The following is a 26,239-nucleotide window of genomic DNA, read 5'->3' as shown; positions in this document are numbered from 1 at the left end:
TCAGAAGATTTTTTTGATGTTGGCGATAAAAAAACAACCTTTTTTTTGTTAGTGAGTACTCTTCCCAGTCAGTCCAACTTTAGTTTCATCATGTGACATCTCCGCCGATGTCTTCAGGTTTTCAGCTGTTACTGTTCAGTTCTTACTTTTGCTTTTGTCGTCATCTTGGCTGGGTGGCCACTTGTAATTAGAGTAACCGCAGTACTAAACTCTCTTCATTTCTGGACAGTCCGTCAGCCTGTGGTACGATGATGCTTAAACACTTTTCTGTCCATCCTCCCTATCTCTGTCCAGCCTGCAGTAGATCAACTACTTTTAAACATTCTTTGAGATCTTTTTGGTGAGGGATAGTTATCATTAGGATATGTTTCTTATAAACAGCAACCTTAAAATGGTCTTTTATCAACCAAAGGAGTTTTTAACCACAACTCCAAACTAGTTGGCAACACAATAAATTACCATCTGAGCATCGTGTCTGTCTGTTAATGTGACTTAGATGACAATCAAATTCAGAAAAGTAGCACCTACATTTTCATGCCACTGTAGCAATACACTGCAAAAACAGCCCTTCTAGAAATAAGCCTAATATTCCATCAATCTAACCAAAATGTTTCTTATTTTAAGCAAAACTATCTTAACTAATGGGGTACGAAAAAATTCCTTGATTAGAATTCTTCATTGTACAAATGAAGAGAAGGACATTTCAGGAATCATTGTACAAATACACGAATATACGACGGAGTATTAGGGCCAAACTAAGACAAAAAAAAATTGAAATTACGAGAATAAAGTCATAATATAATGAGAATAAAGTCGTAAAATTACGTGAATAAAGTCATAATGTTGCGAGAATAAAGTCGTAATAGAATAAAGTCGTAATATTATGAGAATAAAGTCGTAATATTATGAGAATAAAGTCGTAACATTACGAGAATAAAGTCGTAACATTACGAGAATAAAGTCGTAATAGAATAAAGTCGTAATATTATGAGAATAAAGTCGTAATATTATGAGAATAAAGTCGTAATATTATGAGAATAAAGTCGTAACATTACGAGAATAAAGTCGTAACATTACGAGAATAAAGTCGTAACATTACGAGAATAAAGTCGTAATTTATGAGAATAAAGTCGTAATATTACGAGAATAAAGTCGTAATTTATGAGAACTCTAACAGGAAGAGCATCTTCTCCCTGTGTTAAAATGAGGAATATTGAGCATCTTGTGAAGTTATATTTATATATTATATTATATATTGCGACTTTATTCTCGTAATATTACGACTTTATTCTCACAACATTATGACTTTATTCTGGTAATTCTATGACTTTATTTTCGTAATTTCCATTTTTTTTTGTCTTAGTTTGGCTCTAATACTCCGTCGTACAAATATATTTAAATAAAAAAAAAACAATTAACTTTTCTGTTTGCATTAGAATGTTTGTTTGTTTTTTGTTGTTATTTTTGGCATTTTTTAATTTATTTATTCTTTTTTGGTCCTAATTATCTTTCTCAATGGCTATTAGTACCTGTAGCGATGTGGCTGGCTGTAATGAGCAGGTGCTCGTTCCCCAGATCTCTCAGCTAGAATTACCCTGCACATACAATCCCGCTGACAGATTCCCTCTCAACACGACTTTCACAGAGAAAGCTGCTTTGTTCTGCTGCCATATTCCTGTTTTCTGCTGCTAGCCGCCCTCAACTTTTGCCCTTTAAGGTTTTAATCGAGATGCAGGAGACTTTCCTCTTCTGCGCGTCTTCTCCGTGCTGATAACAGGGAGCGTTAGTGAGCTGCAGCTGCGTTTAGAAAAGATAGATAATTGCCAAGCCTGCTGTTTTTATCTTATCTCTGCAACCGTGTCGGAGCTGATCAGTGCCATCACATGAAATGTGATTAGCATATCTGCAACCTGTATTTTTATCCTTTAGCTTATTTACTAAATTAGATCAGTTGGAATTAGTTTAAATCTTTATTCCACTGTCAGTATAACTAAAACATGTTGATTTGACTTGATTCCTGTAAAAAATTGATTACTGATTTTCTTCATGCATCACTATCTGAACTTTACTGTATTTTTCACTCTGTTTCAAACACTTAAAGAGTTTGAAGTTTTTCTCCCGTGACACATTGTTTTAAGAGGGAGTTTTGCATTTCACCCACCCAAGTAGACGAGTCGATTTTGTGGCTGAATGAAATGCTTTGCGTCTAAGTTTCATTTTTATCTTAAAACATTTTACCTCTAACCTTCTACTTGCTGCTTTTACATAAGTGGTGGATTTCGTATTTTGAACTAACACTGGTTAAAGTAAGCATGACTCAAGCTTTTTGGGGGGTTTATTTTGCCCTTAAACTGTTTTCCTTGGTTTGATTTGGCCTGTTATTAACATCCTACATGCTGGGGTTTTTTTTCCCTCTGACAACAATTGTTCTTGTGTATGTCAGTGTTCCTTCTGGTGGAGTTAGTTTAGTTTGATTGGGTTGGGTTTGTTTGTAACCTTGTCTGGGTGTCTCTCCTGCAGGTCCAGGCTGTTCGGGGAGCAGTAGGTCCCGGAGCTCCAATGCCAGTGGACATGCAGCCACACCAGGGGCTGTATTACTACGAGACCTCGCCCTGCCAGCCCTCCAGAGGGTAAGACACCAGTGAACACGCTGTCCGCGCTCACTCTTGCCAGCACACGTTCACACTTCTCAAACCACTTTCTGCTCACAAAATATATTAACCTCTTTTTTTTTCTTTTTTTTTTCCTCATGAGTTTACTTTTACATTTCCACAGTCTTAATGGGTAAAAGGTAGGGCTGTGTGATTAATCGATTTTAAATCTAAATCGGATTTATTAATCAAGACGATGTTAAAAAAAGGAAAATTGGAAAATCGATTTTCCTTTTTTGCAGCTGGCTGCATTACAGACAGATTAGGGCTGGGCGATATATCGAGATTTTAATATATATCGATATATTTTCAAACGCGATATGGTACGAGACAATATCGTTTATATCGATTTAAAAAAATATATATATTTTTTTGATTTTGATATAGCTTATTTTGTGACAAATTGACTTGAATGTTTTATTTGAGATTTGCACAAATGTTTTGTTATTTGCACAACTGTCAACCTCAGTGGAAAAGTCTGCCTGTTACTGTCTACATTGTATTAATTGCACAGTGTATTTTAATTTAATTGTTATGCAGGAAAGGGATATTTGTTTTATTTTATTCAAGAAGCATTTTTATTCTATATATGCAGGCAGTTTATTTTTATTTCATTTGTTTTATACATCTTGATATTGTGCAGACCTCTGTTAATAAAGGAACCTGTGTGACATTTGGCACGTGGCTTTGTATTAAAACTGACTGTTTTTTTAAGGGTTTGCCTCAGAAAAAAATGAAGCTAACAGAGATGCTATGCTATAATGCTTTGGGGGAAACCCCAATTATGGCACAGAAAAAATATCGATATATATCGAGTATCGCCATTCAGCTAGAAAATATCGAGATATGACTTTTGGTCCATATCGCCCAGCCCTAAGACAGAGCTCGTCTAGTCATCTTTGTTTGGTCAAGAAAATTGTAAATGTTGTCACTTTACTAAACTCAAGGAGGATTTGCAGTATCTTTCAATTGCACTTCATTCCCAATAGGGAAATTTGTTTGCTATTTTTCTTTAAAAATAAAGATAAAATATTTGAAACAATTTATTCCATTGTCTTTTGTAGTTTTACCAAAAAAATCGAAATCGAAAATCGGGTTTTCAGAGAAAAAAATCTGGATTTTATTTTTGTCCAAAATCGCCCAGCCCTAATAAAAGGGTTATTTTTTTTATTGTTTTAATTGCAGTTCAGACTAGAGCTGTGCGATTAATCGATTTTAAATCTAAATCGGATTTATTAATCAAGACAATGTTAAAAAAAGGAAAAAAGGAAAATCGGAAAATCGATTTTCCTTTTTTGCAGCTGGCTGCATTACAGACAGAGCTCGTCTAGTCATCTTTGTTTGGTCAAGAAAATTGTAAATGTCACTTTACTAAACTCAAGGAGGATTTACAGTATATTTCAATTGCACTTCATTCCCAATAGGGAAATTTGTTTGCTATTTTTCTTTAAAAATAAAGCTAAAATATTTAAAAACAATTTATTCCATTGTCTTTTGTAGTTTTACCAAAAAAGTCGAAATCGAAAATCGGGTTTTCAGAGAAAAAAATCGGGATTTTATTTTAGTCCAAAATCATCATTGCAGTTCAGACACTCAGAAAATGGCAACCTCAAGTTGCTGAGAGAAAAGGGACACGCTACAATCTGAATTATTGATCCAGGGAGTAGCACGCTACAATCTCAGCACACCTTTTCCTCTGAAGTGTCTCCCACTCTTCTTGGTAAAAAACTTTTTCAAGCCAATGCAGGAATTATTATTACACAACCATTCCCAGGGCTGTGCTGCTTTCAGATCTTTGCTCTTTTTTTCTTTTCTTTTTTTGTTCTCACAAGAACTGTCATAGAGGCCTCTTCTGTGTTTTGTTGGGTGTATGATTCCTGTTGTTTCCTTGTTGAAATTTAGATTTTAGCCCAGGGGTCGGCAACCCGCGGCTCTAGAGCCGCATGCGGCTCTTTAGCGCCGCCCTAGTGGCTCCTGGAACTTTTTCAAAAATGTTTGACCTTTTTTTTTTCCTTTTTTTCTTCTTTTTTTCTCCTTTTTTTCTTTTTTCTTTTTTTCTTCTTTTTTTTCTTTCTTTCCTTTTTTTCTTCCTTTTTCCTTTCCTTTTTAATCTCGACGTTTCGACTTTTTTCTCAAAATTTGGACTTTTTCCTCGACATTTCGACTTTTTTTCTCGACATTTCGACTTTTTTCTAGACATTTCGATTTTTTTCTCAACATTTCGACTTTTTTCTCGACATTTCGACTTTTTTCTCTCGACATTTCAACTTTTTTCTCAAAATTTCGACATTTTTCTCAACATTTCGACTTTTTTCTCGAAGTGCATAATGAAAAAAAAAAATCTTCCCCCAGTTATAACTAATATAGAAACATGCAGCATGTGTTTGTCTTCATTCTAAGGCTTATACAAGACTTTTCATTTTTTGCGGCTCCAGACATATTTGTTTTTTGTGTTTTTGGTCCAATATGGCTCTTTCAACATTTTGGGTTGCCGACCCCTGTTTTAGCCCAAGCTTGAGATCCGAAGCATTCTGGAAAAGGCATCCAATCACGATTTAGCTTTATTGTTTTAATGATCTTTTTTTCTACTTTATCCAGACTGAGAGAAAACATGATCACATCATCACTGTGTTTTACTGCAGGTCTGATGTTAATGGAGCATGCTCAGTGCCGGTTTCATCCACAAATATTGTGGTCAGATCAGTCTTTGTCTCATCAGGATGGACGATTTTGCTTCTCATGGTCGAACAGTCACTCAGCTGTTTTGGGGCGAAACCCACATAGGCTGTAATGCAGCGTTCAGTGAGGAATTGTTTCTGACCGCTCAGCCATAAAAGTGCTGCACTTATGGTCGTCCTGCAGCGAGGTTCTCCCATCTCCACAAACAAACTCATTCATGGAGACCATGCACTTGCTGGTTTCCTGTCTAACAAAGGCCCTTCGTGTCTGATTGCTCAGTTTGGCCGTACGTCCAGATCAATGAAGCCCACTGGTGGTTTCAAAAATCTTCTTATTTCAGACCGACGGAGACTTCTGTGATCTTGTGCACTTGTACATTTTGTCCTGACCCAGACGAGAAAATGTGAGCCTTCACACCGTTCTGTTTCACAGTTCGCTCGAGCTCACGGCTTTGTTTTCCCCTGACATATCAGCAGTTAAAACGTACATACACAGGTTTCCTTCAGTCTTTATCATGTCCAGTGAGCACAGTTAGACAGAGGTAGAAATCTGAGGAAGGGGATGCTGAAACTGAAAAAAAAAAAAAAAAAAAGATATTGCAAAATACCCAAAAGCCTATTTTTCATTTGTCATTGTGAAATGTCTTATGTGGATTGTTTTAAAAATGAGGTATGGCGGCATTGTAGGAATGGGCGATATTTTACCGTTCACAATAAACCGTCAAAAAATTCCCCACGGTAAGAATTTGTCATATTGCGGTAAAAACGATAAATTCCTGTTGATGACGTTTTTGTGTAAAGTTGATTTATGGTTCTGTGTTAAATCCACGCACGACGTAAGGAAGGAAGGAAGGAAGAAGGAAGGAAGGAAGGAAGGAAGGAAGGAAGGAAGGAAGGAAGGAAGGAAGGAAGGAAGGAAGGAAGGAAGGAAGGAAGGAAGGAAGGAAGGAAGGAAGGAAGGAAGGAAGGAGAGGGAGGGAGGGAGGGAGGGAGGGAGGGAGGGAGGAAGGAAGGAAGGAAGGAAGGAAGGAAGGAAGGAAGGAAGGAAGGAAGGAAGGAAGGAAGGAAGGAAGGAAGGAAGGAAAGGAAGAAGGAAGGAAGGAAGGAAGGAAGGAAGGAAGGAAGGAAAGGAAGAAGGAAGGAAGGAAGGAAGGAAGGAAGGAAGGAAGGAAGGAAGGAAGGAAGGAAGGAAGGAAGGAAGGAAGGAAGGGAGGGAGGAAGGAAGGAAGGAAGGAAGGAAGGAAGGAAGGAAGGGAGGGAGGGAGGGAGGAAGGAAGGAAGGAAGGAAGGAAGGAAGGAAGGAAGGAAAGATGGAAGGAAGGAAGGAAGGAAGGAAGGAAGGAAGGAAGGAAGGAAGGAAGGAAATGATACAGAAAGAAAGAAAGAAAGAAAGAAAGAAAGAAAGAAAGAAAGAAAGAAAGAAAGAAAGAAAGAAAGAAAGAAAGAAAGAAAGAAAGAAAGAAAGAAAGAAAGAAAGAAAGAAAGAAGGATAAATTCCTGTTGATGAGGTTTTTTTGTAACAAACATGGCGGATCTGAGAGCGAGATAGATTTATAGTTACAAAGATGGAGTTGAATTGGTATTTTTTTATCCTAATTTTTATCGTTATCGGGATAAATGCCAGAAATTATCGTGATACATTTTTTGGTCCATACCGCCCATCCCTACGGCATTGGCAGGCATACTTGAATACAAGCATGGCATTCTAAGCAAATAAAAGCATCAGTCCTGTCAGAGACATCATAGCATATGGCTGTTTTCTGTCCATTTCTATATTATTATTATTAACAAACACACACTCCAAGTACAGCAGCTCCTCTCCAGGAAGCACAAACTCCTCCCTGAGGCTCAGAAACTGTTCCTATTTTAATCGCACAGATATTCTGAGGATGCAGAAACCCAGGTCTGTGTGCAATTGTTGTGGACGCAGCGCTTGCTCAGCCTCTCACTCCTCCCCTCTGCAGCCTCTCCCTCCCTCCGTTCTCTCATGCCACCCAGGTTGCGGGTGGACTCGACCTCTCTGACAGCTGCTAATTACAGGCTGACCAGGCCCCGCTGCGCTCTGCATGACTGCCCCGCGTCCCACTCAGGTTACCCAGTGAGGGAGAGGCAGGGAGAGTTGGAGAGAAAGGTGGCTGTGGCAGGACAGAGGAACAGGAGGAGGACAGGGAGGAGGAGTGGGGGATAGAGAGAGACAGAGAGAGAGGACAGGGGGGACTGAAAAGTACAACAGACGGGGTGAATGGCAGACAAGCAGAAAAGAGAGAATGGGAGGGAGGTAAATTCAGGGTGAAAACAGCACCGTGGATTAGAGAGGACAGATTAAGCTCCAGCGTGGAATACACGTTGTGTTGAAAGAATTAAAGAGCTGAAAGGACGATTTAGGAGGAGAAGACGGTGACTGACCATCCAAAAAGAGGAGCACGAGGGACAGGGAGAGATGGGGGGGACAGCTTTCAAGTTAGCCTGAAGAAATGTCAGCTCATCCATTGAAATTCATGACAGGACTGGAAAGTTCCAAGCTTCACTTTTGTTGTTTGGTGAGGGGAAATCCCAGATGAGTAAGTGTCCATTGTATAAAAACAAGACAAGGGGGATGCGCCATCTAGTGGTGGGAGGCGGGCATTGCAACAGCCTTGAGGGAAACGGAATGAGTACAGGACTGTCTCAGAAAATTAGAATATTGTGATAAAGTCCTTTATTTTCTGTAATGCAAAAATGTCATACATTCTGGATTCATTACAAATCAACTGAAATATTGCAAGCCTTTTATTATTTTAATATTGCTGATCATGGCTTACAGTTTAAGAAAACTGAAATATCCTATCTCAAAAAATTAGAATATTCTGGGAATCTTAATCTTAAACTGTAAGCCATGATCAGCAATATTAAAATAATAAAAGGCTTGCAATATTTCAGTTGATTTGTAATGAATCCAGAATGTATGACATTTTTGTTTTTTTAATTGCATTGCAGAAAATAAAAAACTTTATCACAATATTCTAATTTTCTGAGACAGTCCTGTAAATTATTTGCTTTATACCAGTGAGACAGACAGACAGACAGACAGACAGACAGACAGACTGCTCAGAAAGAGTCAGTATTTTTTAAATTCATTTTGTCAACATAAAAATTGGATCTGTTCATTCTTATTGTTTAATTCTCTTGTGTCACATTTACTCTCCAGTATTAATTTACTTCTGCTCTCTGTGAGGATTACCTTTCTCACTGATTGTCAACGTTAGTAAATCATGATTTCTGTTTCTTACTTTAGGAAAAAAAAAGGCTAAGACCTTCAATTATTTCCCCATAAAATGTAGTAGAATGGAAATTCTTAAAGAAAATACTTGATGATGCAAATTACAGCTTTTCCAACCTTTGAAAATAGGAAAATGTGTTTTTACGGTTGTCTTTCTTTCTTTTTTAGGGACATTTTTCACATTAATTTCAAGCTTCTTCTCAATTTTATTTATTTATTGGTTTATTTGACAGGGAAAATGCACATCAATAAAACATTGCTGTAAATGTGCCAGAGTTAGCCAAGAGGCTATTTTTCATCTGTAGTCCCTGGACAGATGTAAGAATACAGAAAAAGTACAGAAAAGTACAGAAGTACAGAAGTACAGAAAGGTGCAATTAAGTTTTAGTGCTGACAGAGCTGAGTATTAATCAACCATTTCTTTAAATGAGCTCTAAATAAACTGTATGTGTCCAGTTCTCTGATAGTTGCAGGGATGGAGTTCCATTCTTGTGCAGCTTTAACAGAGAATGCAGACTGACTGAAAGCACTTTTTCTGAGTGGAATAATACAATCCCCTCTTGCTGCAACTCTTGTGAACCGATCAGCAGTTGTTCTAATGTTGACAAAGTGTCTGAATGGAGGAGAAGTCAGGCCGTATATAATATTGTGCATAAGACAAACATCTACATATTTTATCATATTTTTCCAACTCAACAAGTTATATTTTTTTAGTATTGGACAATGATGAAAATGTACTGATTTCTTATCAAGGATTTTGAGTGTTCGTTTATACAAAGACTGTACTAGAGTAGTGGTGCTAATTCAAAATGTTTCTTTTATTTCCAGCCTAGTATCATCAGACCAGTCTCCCTACAGCGATGTGTCTTCGCTGCGCGCCCCGCACCTCGACGGCCCTCCCCAGGAATGCCACGCCATGTACAATCCCATGGCCAACATGACTCACGGATCGGGGTCGGGGCCCGGCCAGGGGAACGGCCACTGCCTGGATCAATACATGAGGCCCCCCCAGGCTCCTCCACCGCACAGTATGATGGCCCACAGGGGCATGCCGCCCACAGATGGTGAGTCACAGTGTCTGTTTACACCCTCCTCATCCCACAGCAGCTATTGATTAGGAGTCGAGGATACCTGAGAGCCTGAAACCAGAACTTTCCACTAAAGAAATTGGCTGAGATCTTTATCTTGTTGTTCCTCTACACTGCAAAAACTCAAAATCTTACCAGGAATATTTGTCTTATTTCTAGTTAAAATGTCTCATTTTTAGTCAAAAAATCTCACTTAAAACAAGAGTCATTACCAGAAAAACAACTTATTTGACCATTTTCACCTGTTTCAAGTAAATTTTCACTTGAAATAAGTAGAAAAATCTGCCAGTGGGACAAGATTTATCTTCTGATTACAAGCAAAAAAAACTTGTTCCACTGGCAGATTTTTCTACTTATTTCAAGTGAAATTTGTTTTTGAAACAGGTGAAAATTTTTGGTTTTTTTTCCAGTGATGAGTCTTGTTTTAAGTTTAATGAGATTTTTTGACTAAAAATGAGACATTTTAACTAGAAATAAGACAAATATTCTTGTTAAGATTTTGGGTTTTTGCAGTGTAGATTTTAAAAACACAGCAAAACTTTATCTTGTTGTTCCTCTACACTGCAAAAACTCAAAATCTTACCAGGAATATTCGTCTTGTTTCTAGTTAAAATGTCTCATTTTTAGTCAAAAAATCTCATTACACTTAAAACAAGAGTTATTACCAGAAAAATAACTTGTTATTTGACAATTTTCACCTGTTTCAAGTAAATTTTCACTTGAAATAAGTAGAAAAAATCTGCCAGTGGGACAAGATTTATCTTGTCATTACAAGCAAAAAAATCTTGTTCCACTGGCAGATTTTTCTACTTATTTTAAGTGAAAATCTACTTGAAACAGGTGAAAATTGACTAAAAATTAGACATTTTTAGTCAGATTGTCTTTAGTCAGATTTGTCTTAGAAATAAGACAAATATTCTTGTTAAGATTTCGAGTTTTTGCAGTGTAGATTTTAAAAACACAGCAAAGATTTTAAAATGAGTCAGTCACCTTAAGGTAAATTAAAGACTAAATACATCTATTTCAATAAAACATGTCCAGGTTTAGTGGTTGGCATTATGTTTTTGCTTTTATATAATTATTATTATAAACATGGTGATGTCATTGCTGGTATGAAACTCTGATGTTATTGTTGTTTTTTTACTTCTTTTACTTCATAGAAATTGTCTCACTGATTTAACTATTTTGTGACTTTGAGAGAAGTCCAGATTATAAATATCACTCCACATATCAGCAGAAAAGTTAAATTGTTTCGGCTCTATCTTGGATTCAAATGAAGCGACTGCTAGTTTGACTCATTCCTGCAAAACCAATGCATGTTTCTTTTTCCTTTTTTTTTTTTTTTTAACAATATCAGCATCATCCGTTGCTGAAAATGTTCAACATTTTCACACTGGCTGTTCTGTGATTGAGCTTTTTTTAACCCTGATCTTTTTTAATATCCCACAGGCTGCAATAGCACCCCCTACTGTAACCAAAACAACATCATGTCATCACATCACAGCTTCTGTCAGGTCCAGCCCGGCTCGGATCAGATCGGCTCAGGTGACGGTAAGAAAGGAGATGGTTAAACATTCAAAAGTAGTTCTGGGGTTGCACGTCTCTGACGTCATTTTGGAAGAATATTTTCGATGCTTTCTCGACCATTTGTCATATAATTATTGAACCTATCCCTATGACTGCTATATTTGGAGTTTCCACGGACGATGCACCAGTTTCCTCCTCAAGCCAATTTTATTGCATTTTCTTCTCTCATAGCCCGGAGACTTTTATCCTCCGCAATTGGAAATCTGACAAACCCCCAACATTCACGGAATGGGTCAAAGATGTGATATCTTTTATACCTTTAGAAAAGCTCAGATACAACAGGTTCAAATCTCGCCAAAAATGTATAAAGGCCTGGTCCCCTTTCTTAGAATTTGTCCTTACGCTGTCTTTCCATGATGTAGCTTAGTATTATTTTTGTCATGTTTACAGTGTTACTCGGATTTGTGGAAACCCTCAATTGTACTACTAACAAATGTTTGGACTAATGTGTAACCCTTAACCGTCTATGTGTTATTCATCTATTTATTTATTTTTGCATCATTATTGTTGTTATTATTACTAATGGTATTTTATTTGTGTACTTCATTTTACTTTTTAAATTTAAAAAAAAATAGTTTTGATTTGATTTGATTTGATTTGATCTTTATTCATCTTGAACAAAACAATTTAAAACACATACATCAACAATAATAATAAAGCACAACCAGTTTTGTTCAAGAAGGGACAGGAAGAAGCAAATGCTTATCTAGTCCGGCCCCTTCTTGCAATATAAGAGTATCCGATATATAAAAGAATAATAGTAGCAATAACAATAATAATAATAATAATAATAATACATATATACAGTGTATACCCTTCTTCTTGACATATAAAAGTATGTCAATATAAAAGTAATTAAAAGACATGTTAATCAATAATAAAAGTAGCTAAAACGAAAGGCATCAAGCACAGTAGAGAAGGAAAAAAAGTCAATGAAAAAAAAAAAAACAATCACCATAATAAAAGTAGCTAAAAAAGAAAGACAAGCATCATGCACAGAAGAAAAAAAGACAATGAAAAAATAATAAAATAAAAAATCATGGTCATTATAACATCAATTGTTGATATTTAATTTTATTTTTTCTTCCTTGTTTACATATTATGTTTTACTGCTATTATCTTCTTTGTATGTGGGAACTGGGGAGGGTGGGATATATGTAGGGTTGTTTGTCTTAAAAAATGTTGAAAAATCTTATAAATAAAGTTATAAAAAAAAAAACATTCAAAAGTAGCATGCATCATACCAATTCACTAACCCTGACTCTTTTTATCATCTTAGGCTCGAGGTTCTCCACCCCTCGCTCCATGCTGAAGCTGAGTAAGAAGAGAGCGCTGTCCATCTCTCCTCTGTCTGACGCCAGTGTGGACCTGCAGACGGTCATCCGAACCTCGCCCAACTCTCTCGTGGCCTTCGTTAACTCTCGCTGCAACCCCAACGGCGCCAGCTCTTACGGTCATCTCTCTGTGAGCGCCATGAGGTACCGTATCTCTCTTTCATATGCATATAAAACACATAAATATTCAGTAAAAGCAACAAAAAAGTCTGTTGCTTTAGTCTTTTCATGAGTAACAGCCACCGTGTGGGCGTGCACCTCTGACCTCTAATCACATCTAAGCACGGGTGTAACTGTGGGTCATTGAAAACTTTGTACACCTTTTGTGATCTTTGGTGCCCGCCCTTAAATGGCAGGCATGTCTGGCTGGAAACCACTGATGTAGACTTAAATGATTACTATGTGATGTGCAGAGAGTACACTGCAAAAACTCAAAATCTTAACAAGAATATTTGTCTTATTTCTAGTTAAAATGTCTCATTTTTTGTCAAAAAATCTCATTACACTTAAAACAAGAGTCATTACCAGAAAAATAACTTGTTATTTGACAATTTTCACCTGTTTCAAGTAAATTTTCACTTGAAATAAGTAGAAAAATCTGCCAGTGGGACAAGATTTATCATCTCATTACAAGCAAAAAAATCTTGTTCCACTGGCAGATTTTTCTACTTATTTTAAGTGAAAATCTACTTGAAACAGGTGAAAATTGTTGTTTTTTCCAGTGATGAGTCTTGTTTTAAGTGTAATGAGATTTTTTTGACTAAAAATGAGACAATGAGACAAGAAATCTCATTACACTTAAAACAAGACTCGTCACTGGAAAAAAAAAACAACAATTTTAACTTGTTTCAAGTAGATTTTCACTTAAAATAAGTAGAAAAATCTCCCAGTGGAACAAGATTTTTTTTGCTTGTAATGAGAAGATAAATCTTGTCCCACTGGCAGATTTTTCTACTTATTTCAAGTGAAAATTTACTTGAAACAGGGGAAAATTGTCAAATAACAAGTTATTTTTCTGGTAATGACTCTTGTTTTAAGTGTAATGAGATTTTTTGACTAAAAATGAGACATTTTAACTAAAAATAAGACAAATATTCCTGGTAATATTTTTAGTTTTTGCAGTGTAATCTGAGTATATGCCCTGTTTTTGAATCAGCATCACTTATTCTCATTTAGCAACAAGAGTAGGATGATTTCAGATAATCAGAGCAAACAGTATGCAGTTATCTTTATTTTGCTGTTTTACAATAGACTATCCCCCCCAAAAAATAATTTCCAACATCTTGAACTGCTATGTCTCCTCTCTCTGTCCCCAGTCCGTCGCTGGGTTATTCCAGCAACATGAACTGCCAGTCCCGACAGCAGGGCTCCATGTACGGAGGAGGGGGGACGCCTCTGGGCCCGCCGGGCCCCTGCCAAGCCTCTCGTTTACCTCCCCACAACCCTCGACTCCACGCCGCGCCCAAGCATGGACATGTAAGACTGTCCTCTAACTCGCTTCACAACACACTGAGTAAATCCAGTATCCGTGCACCTTCTGCTTCTGACAGCTGACAGAAAAATGATGTTTAAACATCAGTTTCAGTTGCATTTGAAGGAACATTTGATTACTTTTGGGGAGCACCGTCTACAGTAGCTCTCGTAGTGACTTGTCCCTATTTACGGCTAAAACTAGCCAAAACTAACTTTGGGGGGCGCTAGAGATCTCTGGGGGGGCGCAAAACTTTGTCTGCTTTGAAATTATGCAGTTGTAAAAATTATAAGTCATTCATAAGACATTGTTAGGAATAATTTATGAATGTCTTGAATATTTTTTGTGTTTTTTATACACTGGTGACAAACACAGCAAATTATTTCATTACTTATTATTATATCATTACTCAACATTTAATCTACTCCAACAGGTTGTTAAAGGAAAAATGTTAAAAAATGTTGGTCTCATATTAAAAGAGACATTTTTCAGAAATATTTTTATGTCCTGTTATGTCCTTTTGTGCGTATTTTATACATTGGTGACACAAAATTAAGGTGAGAAAAACAAAGTCATATGTATAGAGGGTAAACCAAAGAGAAATGTATCAAAAAAACATAATTAATATTCATTTTTTCAATTAAAGACTCTTTTGGTGCTAGTACGTACGGGTCGGGGGGGCCTGGCTGGTCTTAGACACAAGTAGGGGGGGAACAAGGAAAAAAGGTTGGGAACCACTGATCTAGTTGCAACTTCGTATCCTTGATGGGACTATCTCAAGAACCAACAACTATTAAACTACTTCACAGAGCTATAGTGGAGACAACATGCAGTCAGCTGCCTCCGGCCAAAATGTTCCTTTAAATGTTGTATTGGAGCATGGAAGTGTCTAATTTCTCTAATTTCTCAGAAAATTAGAATATTGTGATAAAGTTATTTATTTTCTGTAATGCAAAAATGTCATACATTCTGGATTAATTACAAATCAACTGAAATATTGCAAGCCTTTTATTATGTTAATATTGCTGATCATGGCTTACAGTTTAAGAAAACTCAAATATCCTATGTCAAAAAATTAGAATATTCTGGGAATCTTAATCTTAAACTGTAAGCCATAATCAGCAATATTAAAATAATAAAAGGCTTGCAATATTTCAGTTGATTTTTAACGAATCCAGAATGTATGACATTTTTCTTTTTTTAATTGCATTACAGAAAATAAAGAACCTTATCACAATATTTTAATTTTCTGAGACAGTCCTGTATATCATCGCGTAAACACACAACTGGAAATAAATAAATGCATTTTTTTAATAACATTTTTATATAACAGCATAAAATGATGGGAAACTGCAGCACTGATGTCAAGAATAATCCAAAGGCGCAGAGACAGAATAATGAAGACAAAATCTATTGCTTGTGTGTTGTTTTGCAGCTGAAGACAGAACCTGGGCTGGACGGCATCAACGTGAAGACGCTGGAGGAGAGGTCGGAGGGAGACGTGGCCAGTCCTTCTTCCACTGGCACGCAGGTGCAGTGTTGCCTCATTAGTAATATTTACATTTAATACCATCGCACGCACACGCATCAATTTAAAAGCATTTGTGTGGGCCATATGTCAACGATTCAACAACGGGGAGTTGAGGTCAGACTCCAACTCCCACCAAACGTTGCAGTGAGAGTTCATGAAGCAATATTCGGTGTTAAACTGCTATCACATCAGCTGTAGGTTAAATCTAAGATAAACGTACATAATAAACTCAAACTAACACGTGCTTCTTCTTCTACAAACGTGCAGGACCCTCTGCTGGGCCTGCTGGACGGCAGGGATGACTTGGACAAGGACGATGGGAAGCCTGAGCCGGAGGCCGTCTATGAGACCAACTGTCGGTGGGAGAGCTGCAACAAGGAGTTCGACACGCAGGACCAGCTAGTTCATGTAAGGAGTTCATAGTCTGGCGGCAGGTGTCTCATACCAACAGCACAAGCTTACAAAAACTATGTGTAACCTGACTGGCACCTCTGGCAGGACAGACAAATGACACAAATAGGCCTGTGTTGAAAAAATCGATTTTCGTATTCAAAATCGATTCTCATATTAATTCCTAAAAATCGATTCTTATGTCTAAAGATCGATTTTTTTATTTTTTTTTATTGATTTTTTTTTTTTAATTAATAATTATTTTTTTTCATTATTACATTTTCGCCCTGTGAACTTTAATCCCAGTAGTCACATCATTTATTTCACACATGCACTTGGTGTGAAACTATCAAACAATGAACATGGCGTCAGAAAGCAGCGGTAGCGTTAATAAAGCGCTGGTTTTTAAAACTCCTGAACTGAATGAACTTTTCTTTCGATAAAATGCTCCAAGAGGGGTCACTAAAAGCCAGGGACACTGGTAAAATTAATTGTTTACTGCATGAGCTGTTGCAATTTCCTTCTTTTTTTTGCACTTTAAATGGATATTGAAAGGCCTATTTGAGTTATTTATTTCTTAGTTATTTCACATTAATTATTGTGAAATTATTATTTAACTAGTTATTTTACAATCATATAATTCAGGTAACTGAAAACATTTTTATAAGACTAACCCAAATCAATATTGAATCGAATCCTGATAATCGATTCTGAATCTTAAGAATCGGAATCGAATCGGTTTTGACATTTGAATCGATACCCAGCCCTAGACACAAACGCTTCAGCAAACCGTGGACTTGAACAACGTTTAGCATTTGTTATCTAGTCTCTCCATGAACAGAACATCTACTGGGTCTATTGAACACAGGCAAAGCATTTGACTGAAGTATTTTTCTGTGTACTGTTCAGCACATCAACAACGAGCACATCCACGGAGAGAAGAAGGAGTTCGTGTGTCACTGGCAGGAGTGCTCTCGAGAACAGAGGCCGTTCAAGGCCCAGTACATGCTGGTGGTTCACATGCGCAGACACACCGGAGAGAAGCCACACAAGTGCACTGTGAGTAGCAAACAAAGACTAATCCATCTCCCCCTTTCTTTATTCACTCGTATTACAAGCCCAAAAAGCATTGATCAGCAGTGATGTTTCCATCAATACTCATTTAAATTTCAGTGTCCAAAAAAAAAAGATGGGTCTGTCATCTTTGCTAATATTATTAGTTTCATTTTTTCATTGTGTAGCTTTGTAGAAATCTAATTTCCCCCCATAAAAGCAGACAATAGTACGTTTTACAGTATTTTAGCTTCACTTCACACTGAGCAAGGGCTTGGATGGTTATGATAAGGTGCATGAGGGTCGTATATTTATAATTCTGTTTTTACTGCAACACGTTGTAAGCTATTTTGTATGCTTTTGTCAGAGAAATCCATCACCGTGCAATGACAATAACAATAATAACAGTGATTTAATGGCACTATCACGTGCTGTAACAATGCACCAACAATGATCATGTCTGCCTCATACTGCTGCACCTGCTGCACCTTTCACTTTTAAAAATTGTACATATTTTATTTAGAGCCTACCTCATACTGCTGCAACTTTCAGTTTTTTTAATTGTATATATGTTAAAAGTGCCACATTCGTTTATTTACTGTTTCCTATTTTTTAAATCTGGGTACAGTGAGCGAAATTACCGGAGTCAAATTCCTTGTCGGGCAATGTTCAAACTTGGCCAATAAAATCTGATTCTGATTCTGATTCTGATTGATTCTAGTTTGAAGGCTGTAATAAGGCCTACTCTCGCCTGGAGAATCTGAAGACCCACCTGCGCTCTCACACTGGGGAGAAACCATATGTGTGTGAACATGAAGGCTGCAACAAAGCCTTCTCCAACGCTTCAGACCGGGCTAAGCATCAGAACCGAACTCACTCCAATGAGGTACTGCAATATACAGTGAACTATTTGTCAATGAAAATAAAAACAACAGAAAAGCTTTTACTGTACCAAAAAAAAAAACTGTGTATTTTAGTGTAATAATAAAGAATGATAACATTTTATGAGTAACATAGCTGTAACGTAGTAGAATTCTGGTTTTCTGTACTCACAGATGCTGTGCTCTTTTTCAGAAACCTTACGTCTGTAAGATCCCTGGTTGCACTAAACGATATACTGATCCAAGCTCCCTGCGCAAGCATGTGAAGACGGTGCACGGCCCCGAGGCCCACATCACCAAGAAGCATCGAGGAGACACCGGCCCCCGACTCCCAGGCTTAGCCATGACTCCTGGCGCCCCGAACTCTGAACTCCTGCAGGAGAAAGAAGAGACACGCAGAGAAGACTGCAAACTACTGGCCCCCGAGACTGCTCTGGTGAGTTACTGAGGATCACTTCAGTGTGTACATTTATGTCTAGCCCAGAGGTCGGCAACCCGAGGGGCTCCTGGAGCTTTCTCAAAAATGTTTGAAAAAAAAAAAAAGTCATTTTTTCCTTCTTTTTCCTTTTTTAATCTCGACATTTTGAATTTTTCCTCGACATTTCGACTTTTTTCTCGACATTTTGACTTTTTTCTCAAGATTGTACTTCAAAATGGATCTCAACATTTCGACTTTTTTCTCAATTTCTTTTTTTTTCTCGACATTTCAACTTTTTTCTCGACATTTTGACTTTTTTCTCGAGATTGTACTTCAAAATTAATCTCAACATTTCGACTTTTTTCTCAAAATTTTTTTTTTTTCTCGACATTTCAACTTTTTTCTCGACATTTTGACTTTTTTCTCGAGATTGTACTTCAAAATTAATCTCAACATTTCGACTTTTTTCTCAAAATTTTTATTTTTTTTCTCGACATTTCGACTTTTTTCATGAAATTTTGACTATTTCCTCAACATTTCGACTTTTTTCTCGACATTTCGACTTTTTTCTCAACATTTCGACTTTTTTCTTCAACATTAATCTTGACATTTTGACTTTTTTCTCAAAATTTCGACTTTTTTCTTGAAGTGCATAATGAAAAAAAAAGTTTATACAAGACTTTTAATTTTTTGCGGCTCCAGACATATTCGTTTTTTGTTTTTTTGGTCCAATACGGCTCTTTCAACATTTTGGGTTGCCGACCCCAGGTTTAGCCTAACTCCAGTTTGTAGTACATGGTGAAAAAAATCTTTGTTTGGTTCCCTTCGTCTGTCAGAAATCCCAGCCAAGCCCTGGCGGTCAGTCGTCCTGCAGCAGCGAGCGCTCCCCGCTGGGGAGCACCAACAACAATGACAGCGGTGTGGAAATGAACCTCAACGCAGCGGGCAGCTTGGAGGATCTAACAGGGTTGGAAGATGGAGTTCTGGCTGGAGGCGGTGGAGGGGAGCCGGGAACAATGGGAATGTCGGCTCAGGCTCTGAAAAGGCTGGAGAACCTGAAGATTGACAAGCTGAAGCAAACCCGCAGGCCCACCCCACCTGGACGCTGCACGGGCAACAAACTTCCTGCCATTTCTGGTATCTACTGCAATTAAACTTCCACCAGTAACAGTAGAAACCTTTCTGCTGAAGTTGAGGGAACATTTCGGCGTTAAAACAACTTTAACTTTAATATTAGATGGTAATGAGTAGAGCTGGGTATCGATTCAAATGTCAAGAATCTATTTGATTCCGATTCTTAAGATTCAGAATCGATTATCACCATTTGATTCGATTCGATATTGATTTGGGTTAGTGTTGCCTGGATTATATGACCGTAAAATAACTATTGAAATAATAATTTCACAATAATTATTGTGAAATAACTAAGAAATATAAATAAAATAACTCAAATAGGCATTTAAAGTGAAAAAAAAGAAAGAAATTGCAACAGCTCAAGCAGCAAACAAATTATTTTAGCTTGTCTGATTTATTCTGTCACCAGACACACAGCTTGCCATTAAGCACCCGGCATTTTTCAGGTATTTCATGATAAACCATGTCCGATAACAGAGAAACCAAACAAGCTCTAGTAAATATAGATAATATGAACTTCATTGAACTAATATAACATTTAGAAATTTAAGCTGAAATGTCCAGCATTTTCTCTAAAGAAAAGTTCATTTAGTTCAGGAATTTTCAAAACTACTGGGATTAAAGTTCACCAGGCAAAAATGTAATGATGAAAAAAAAAAATATATATATATATATATATATATATATATATATATATATATATATATATTTTTTTTTTTTTTAATAAAAAAAAAAAAAGATCTTTAGACATACAAATCGATTTTTAGGAATTAATATGAGAATCGATTTAGAATCAGAAAATCGATTTTTTTCAACACAGGCTTAGTAATGAGTATAAACCTTTATTAGGGACCAAACTGACATGAGTCACAGCAGTTTTGAGTAAGAACAGACCAAAAATAATATCTATTTTAAGCCTCTGATGAAATTTAAAAAAAGTTAATTTCACTGAAGTGACGGTGTGGATATGATTCATACATTTGATCCCTACAGATATGGTAAGGTCATTTTAACTTTCTATGTGTACCCAAAGTGTACAAATAGGACTGTTTGATGAATTATTAAATTGTTAGAAGCAGAAGCCACAAACAGCTCTTTTTATACACTTTTTGTACATTTACAAAGTTAAAATTACTGTAAGGACCCTATCCACCTCACTGAAGAGGAATTGTGTTTTTGAGCCTTGTAAGAGGCTCACAATAGCAATTGTACCTAATTTTTGTTGTCATTTTGCTGTAAACACTTCAATTCATTATTTCTCTGTACTAATTCAGTTCTGGTTGTTTTGGTCCCCAACAAAAGTTTACAGGACTGTCTCAGAAAATTAGAATATTGTGATAAAGTTCTTTATTTTCTGTAATGCAATTAAAAAAACAAAAATGTCATACATTCTGGATTCATTACAAATAGACAGAAATATTGCAAGCCTTTTATTATTTTAATATTGCTGATTATGGCTTACAGTTTAAGATTAAGATTCCCAGAATATTCTAATTTTTTGAGATAGGATATTTGAGTTTTTTTAGGCTGTAAGCCATGATCAGCAATAATAAAATAATAAAAGGCTTGCAATATTTCAGTTGATTTGTAATGAATCCAGAATGTATGACATTTTTGTTTTCGTAATTGCATTACAAAAAATCACAATATTAAAATTTTCTGAGACAGTCCTGTATACTCCCAAACCGTCTAATAATAGACCTAGGATTGTTTTAACTCTGGAAAGTTCCCTTGAAGTGTGACTGATTATAAATTCTGGGACTGTCTATAAAATGGTGATACTTTCATGGATCTGTACAGATTAACTTAGGCTATTTTCTGTTGATTTTCATCGGCAGGTCCAGGAGAGAACATGGGAATGTGTGCACCTTCTCCAATCCTGTCTAATCGACGCGTTATGGAGCTGTCCAACCACGAGCTGGGAGGAGGAACGATCGCCTGCTCCAGCAACGACCGGAGGGGGAGCGGCACCAGCAGCCTGAGCTCCGCCTACACCGTGAGCCGTCGTTCCTCCATGGTGTCCCCCTACCTGTCCAGCCGGCGCTCTAGCGAGGTCTCGCAAATGGGAGGAACGACGGGCGGAGGGTGTCACCTTCTGAGCCCAGAAGAAGCTGGAAGAGACCCCCTCTCTCCTGAGAGCAGTCGCAGAGGCGCTCCGTGTCCCGGGGGGAGAGGATTACCAAGCCTTCCTAATTTAACGCCTGCTCAGCAATACAGCCTGAAGGCTAAATACGCTGCGGCGACCGGCGGGCCGCCACCTACTCCTTTACCCAACATGGAGCAGCAGCCGGTTACTCCGGGCAGAAGAGGTGTTTTGAGCGAGTACCAGGGGCAGCCCCTGCCTCCTTTCCTTCATCCGGCCGGTCCTCGCAGGCACAGCGCCAACACAGAATACGGTACGGGCGTCATCTACCCCCACCAGGCTCCGGGGAACAACACCAGGCGAGCCAGCGATCCGGTTCGATCGGTAGCAGACCCGCAAACTCTTCCCAAGCGCTTCAATAGCTTGAGTAACGTGGCCATGATGGGCCGCAGGAATGCGCTGCAGCTCCGCGGCTCCGACAGCAGCCTCGCCCGTCACATGTACTCCCCTCGGCCGCCGAGCATCACGGAGAACGTCATGATGGAAGCCATGGGCATGGAGCCCCACCTCGGCCCCGTCGACGGCAGGGATCGTTCCATGATGATTAGCTCCGGAGAAAGAAACTTCATGGGCTACCAGAGACAGAGTCAGACCCTTGTAGTCGACGGGGCTATTTCAAATCAGCTCTCGCCGAGCCACGACTCTCTGAGCTGCCCTGATCCCGGTAACATGCAGCAACACTACCAGGGCCAGGGCGTGGAAGTCGCCTCCAGGGTTGGGGGAAATCTAATGGGCCAGACGAGACCCACTCAACCAGAGGGCATGTCAAACGCTCTTCTCCAACAGGCTGAGTACAGTATGAGCACCTGCCAGTTAAGTCCTTCAGGTCCCCATTACCCAAGTATTGGCCAAGGTGGCGACACCAGAGGTCCCTGGAACGAGACTCACAACCAAGTCCAAACTTCCGGTCATGCTTTTCAGAACCGGCAAACGATGATGTACTCGGATCCCAGTCTGCAGGCTCAGCAAACACAGGCCCACTTCAACGACCAGACGGCTCTCTACACCAGTTCCGATGGAACTCACAAACTCATCATAAAGCCCGAGCAGCAGTTCCATCCTGGCATGGGCGATAGAGAGTCCTGTCAAAGCTCTAAGCTCCAGCAGCAACAGATCCTCCTGCAGCAGGCGCAGGGTTATCCACAACAGACGGCCCAGGTCATGATGAGGAACTCGAACAATCCCACCTGTGACTTTCAAGGGCCGAACCAAAACTCTTTCCCTGGTGGAGGAGGAGGAGGAGGAGGAGGAGGAGGAGGAGGAGGAGGGGGATTGAGCTTAGGCTGCGCCGGCTCTGCCCTGGCCGATGGCCAGAGGTCGGAAACCCCAATGATGCAGGTGAAGGAGATGATGGTGCGGAATTACGTGCAGTCCCAGCAAGCGCTCATGTGGGAGCAGCAACAAGAGCAGCAGCAGCCGAGTGGAATCAAACCACCTCCTCTTTCCGACAACATGAATTTGAGCTGTCAGACGGCAATGATGCAGCAGAGTCCCCAACACCAGAATCAGAACTTTTATTCCAACCAGTCGTATCCTTCCTACCCCAATCAGAACCTGGTTATGAACGCCCGAGTGTCCGGCTCGGTGACGTCTAAGGAGCAGCAGCTGGCGGGCCTTCAGGGCTCGTGCTACAATCAGGAGATGGTGCAGGTGCCCAGGCCCCCTCAGGGACGGAAGCCCCTCAGCCGCCAGAACAGCCTGTCGCAGGCCGGACCGGGGGCGGGCTACCTGGGCAGCCCGCCCCACCTCAGCCCCGGACACTCCACCTCCAGCCCCAGACGGGGCGTCCGCCTTCCTCCGGTCCAGCACGCGCAGCACCCTCAAAACGAAATATTCTCCCCTTCCAACAACAACAACAACTTGTACTACTCTGCTCAAATAAACATGGATTTGGGGAAACAAATGGAACCCGCAAATGGACCTTGCCTCAACCAGCAGCACAGTATGGGTTCCAGCCTGGACCCCGTAGGTGGAACAAAGCCTTCCCCCATGACTCCCTATCCAGTTTCTGGCCCCATTTCCAACGCCTTAGAAAACCTAGACTTGGACAATGCCCGTATAGACTTCACTTCCATCATCGACGATGCTGATACTTCTTCGTTTAGTCCGGTCAATAATCCCCTCCCGGGCCAGCCAGGATCTTCTTCGCAGGCTTCCTCCCGCCTCACCACCCCACAGACTTCTGTCAGCCTGGCTCCGGGCTCCGGCCTGTCAAACATGGCTGTGGGGGACATGACATCCATGCTTACCTCACTGGCTGGGGAGAATAAGTATCTGAACACTCTGTCTTAAAAAAGGACTCTTTGGCAGCTAAGCACTCTTTTAGGGTAACAATCAAACGATGCCTTTGGCTCAAAGTAGGGCTGGGCGATATGGACCAAAAGTCATATCTCGATATTTTCTAGCTGAATGGCGATACTCGATATATATCGATATTTTTTCTGTGCCATAATTGGGGTTTCCCCCAAAGCATTATAGCATAGCATCTCTGTTAGCATCTCTGTTAGCTTCATTTTTTTCTGAGGCAAACCCTTAAAAAAACAAGTCAGTTTTAATACAAAGCCTTGTGCCAAATGTCACACAGGTTCCTTTATTAACAGAGGTCTGCACAATATCAAAATGTATAAAACAAATGAAATAAAAATAAACTGCCTGCATATATAGAATAAAAATATTTCTTGAATAAAATAAAACAAACATCCCTTTCCTGCATAACAATTAAATTAAAATACACTCCAAAAAACATGCATGCTAGGTTAATTTATGGTTCTAAATTGCCCGTAGGTGTGAGTGTGTCCGGTTGTTTGTGGGGACTGCGGGTGGAAACTAGCATTTCTGCTAAACCCGGTGTATTTACACTGCTTAATGTAGTGTACATTAATATGCATTGTCCCGCCTAAATAAACTTTGAAACTTTGAAATTAATACAATGTAGACAGTAACAGGCAGACTTTTCCACTGAGGTTGACAGTTGTGCAAATAACAAAACATTTGTGCAAATCTCAAATAAAACATTCAAGTCAATTTGTCAAAAAAATAAGCTATATCAAAATCACAAAAAAAAAAAAAATTTAAATCGATATAAACGATATTGTCTCGTACCATATCGCGTTTGAAAATATATCGATATATATTAAAATCTCGATATATCGCCCAGCCCTAGCTCAAAGCTCTAACTCAAGTCACGTAGAAAGATTTCTCCAAGTACATCGCAAGAAACATTTAGTTAGTTAGAAAAGGATCAATAGTTTGTGTTATTTTCTGCATACCTTCAAGTACCTTTGTGTATAAAACACAACTTGCCAGGATTTTGAAGTACCAAGGACTCATGTACTGAACACCCATGTCAAAGGGGCAAAGGCATTTTTTCCTATGTTTTGGTTATCTTCACTGATTTAAATATTATGCAAATCCCTATCAGAAACCTTAAAACCAAAGGTGCCTAATCTCAACCCCCTACAACTGCATACGTCCCTTTGCTGCCTTGGTTCTTTTCTTCTGTGCCTTAGTGTAAGACACAAAACTTCTTGCCTGATGTGAAATGACGATGCTGATTGTTTTTCCGAACAGGCATCGCAGTCACAAAGGGCTTTTTCTCTACAGTGAAGCAGAGAAGGATATGTGTAAATACATTTTATATATATACAGAATGATGTATATATGACAATGAGGCATTGGAGTAGTTATCCCCTTGTCTTCTGATAGTCTGCTTGAATTCTGAAGCCCTGTGTTCAGTAGGGATGGGATGTTTATAAAAATGGTCGTTTGAAGAGATGACAAAGCTATGCTTTTGACGACTGAGAAATAATTTCTCTTTGCTACTAAATCTTCTCCTGTATTTGCTTTGGCGTTTCCTCCTTTTTCAGGAACAGCACCATCTGCACCAGCGGTATATCAGTATTTCTACATATGCACAAATACAGAGCAGATACACTCACTTGCATCCCTGCACATGCACCCACACACAGACACTCAGGACTTGTTTTGAATCTTTTGTGTGTACGTTGTAATTGCCTTTTCCAGACAGAGAGTTTGCACTCTACATGTTTACTGTAACTGTTCCTCCAGGGGCGTCAATTGGGTATAGCAAGGTACGGCAGGCGCCACACCTCGGCTTCAAGGGAAAATGTAAATGTTTGTTTTTTAAATACATTTATGGAATTACTCTGTGTCTATTTGTATTGATTATTCTATTACTTAAGTATATAGAATAACTACAAATGCAAATCAGAACAACATGATCGATTTCACTAGTTATTATACACTGCAAAAACTGAAAATCTTAACAAGAATATTTGTCTTATTTCTAGTTAAAATGTCTAATTTTTAGTAAAAAAAAATCTCATTACATTTAAGACAAGACTCAAAAACAACCATTTTCACCTGTTTCAAGTAGATTTTCACTTGAAATAAGTAGAAAAATCTGCCAGTGAAACAAGATTGTTTTGCTTGTAATGAGAAGATAAATCTTGTCCCACTGGCAGATTTTTCTACTTATTTCAAGTGAAAATGTACTTGAAACAGGTGAAAATGGTCAAATAGCAAGTTATTTTTCTGGTGATGACACTTGTTTTAGGTGTAATGAGATTTTTTGACTAAAAATTAGACATTTTAACTAGAA

General features: G+C 38.7%; 1 protein-coding gene across 1 annotated transcript in view; it reads left to right on the top strand.

The window, feature by feature from the left end:
- Positions 1–24,213, top strand: part of LOC133449107 (zinc finger protein GLI1-like) — a 58,427-nt gene extending 34,214 nt beyond the window's left edge. Inside the window, exons 3-15 of the mRNA XM_061728241.1 lie at positions 2,521–2,630; positions 7,328–7,447; positions 9,417–9,652; positions 11,126–11,227; positions 12,543–12,741; positions 13,914–14,073; positions 15,504–15,599; positions 15,867–16,007; positions 16,899–17,048; positions 17,764–17,928; positions 18,117–18,359; positions 19,178–19,478; positions 21,314–24,213. Of these exons, the coding sequence (XP_061584225.1) occupies positions 2,521–2,630; positions 7,328–7,447; positions 9,417–9,652; positions 11,126–11,227; positions 12,543–12,741; positions 13,914–14,073; positions 15,504–15,599; positions 15,867–16,007; positions 16,899–17,048; positions 17,764–17,928; positions 18,117–18,359; positions 19,178–19,478; positions 21,314–23,910 (4,620 nt within the window). The 3' untranslated portion in view covers positions 23,911–24,213. The remainder of the gene's footprint in view (positions 1–2,520; positions 2,631–7,327; positions 7,448–9,416; positions 9,653–11,125; positions 11,228–12,542; positions 12,742–13,913; positions 14,074–15,503; positions 15,600–15,866; positions 16,008–16,898; positions 17,049–17,763; positions 17,929–18,116; positions 18,360–19,177; positions 19,479–21,313) is intronic.
- The last annotated feature ends 2,026 nt before the right edge of the window (positions 24,214–26,239 follow it).

The sequence above is a fragment of the Cololabis saira genome, chromosome 8, assembly GCF_033807715.1.
Source record: "Cololabis saira isolate AMF1-May2022 chromosome 8, fColSai1.1, whole genome shotgun sequence".
Taxonomy (NCBI): domain Eukaryota; kingdom Metazoa; phylum Chordata; class Actinopteri; order Beloniformes; family Belonidae; genus Cololabis; species Cololabis saira.
The sequence above is the reverse complement of the archived record's forward strand: the minus strand, read 5'-3'. Positions and strand labels throughout refer to the sequence as shown.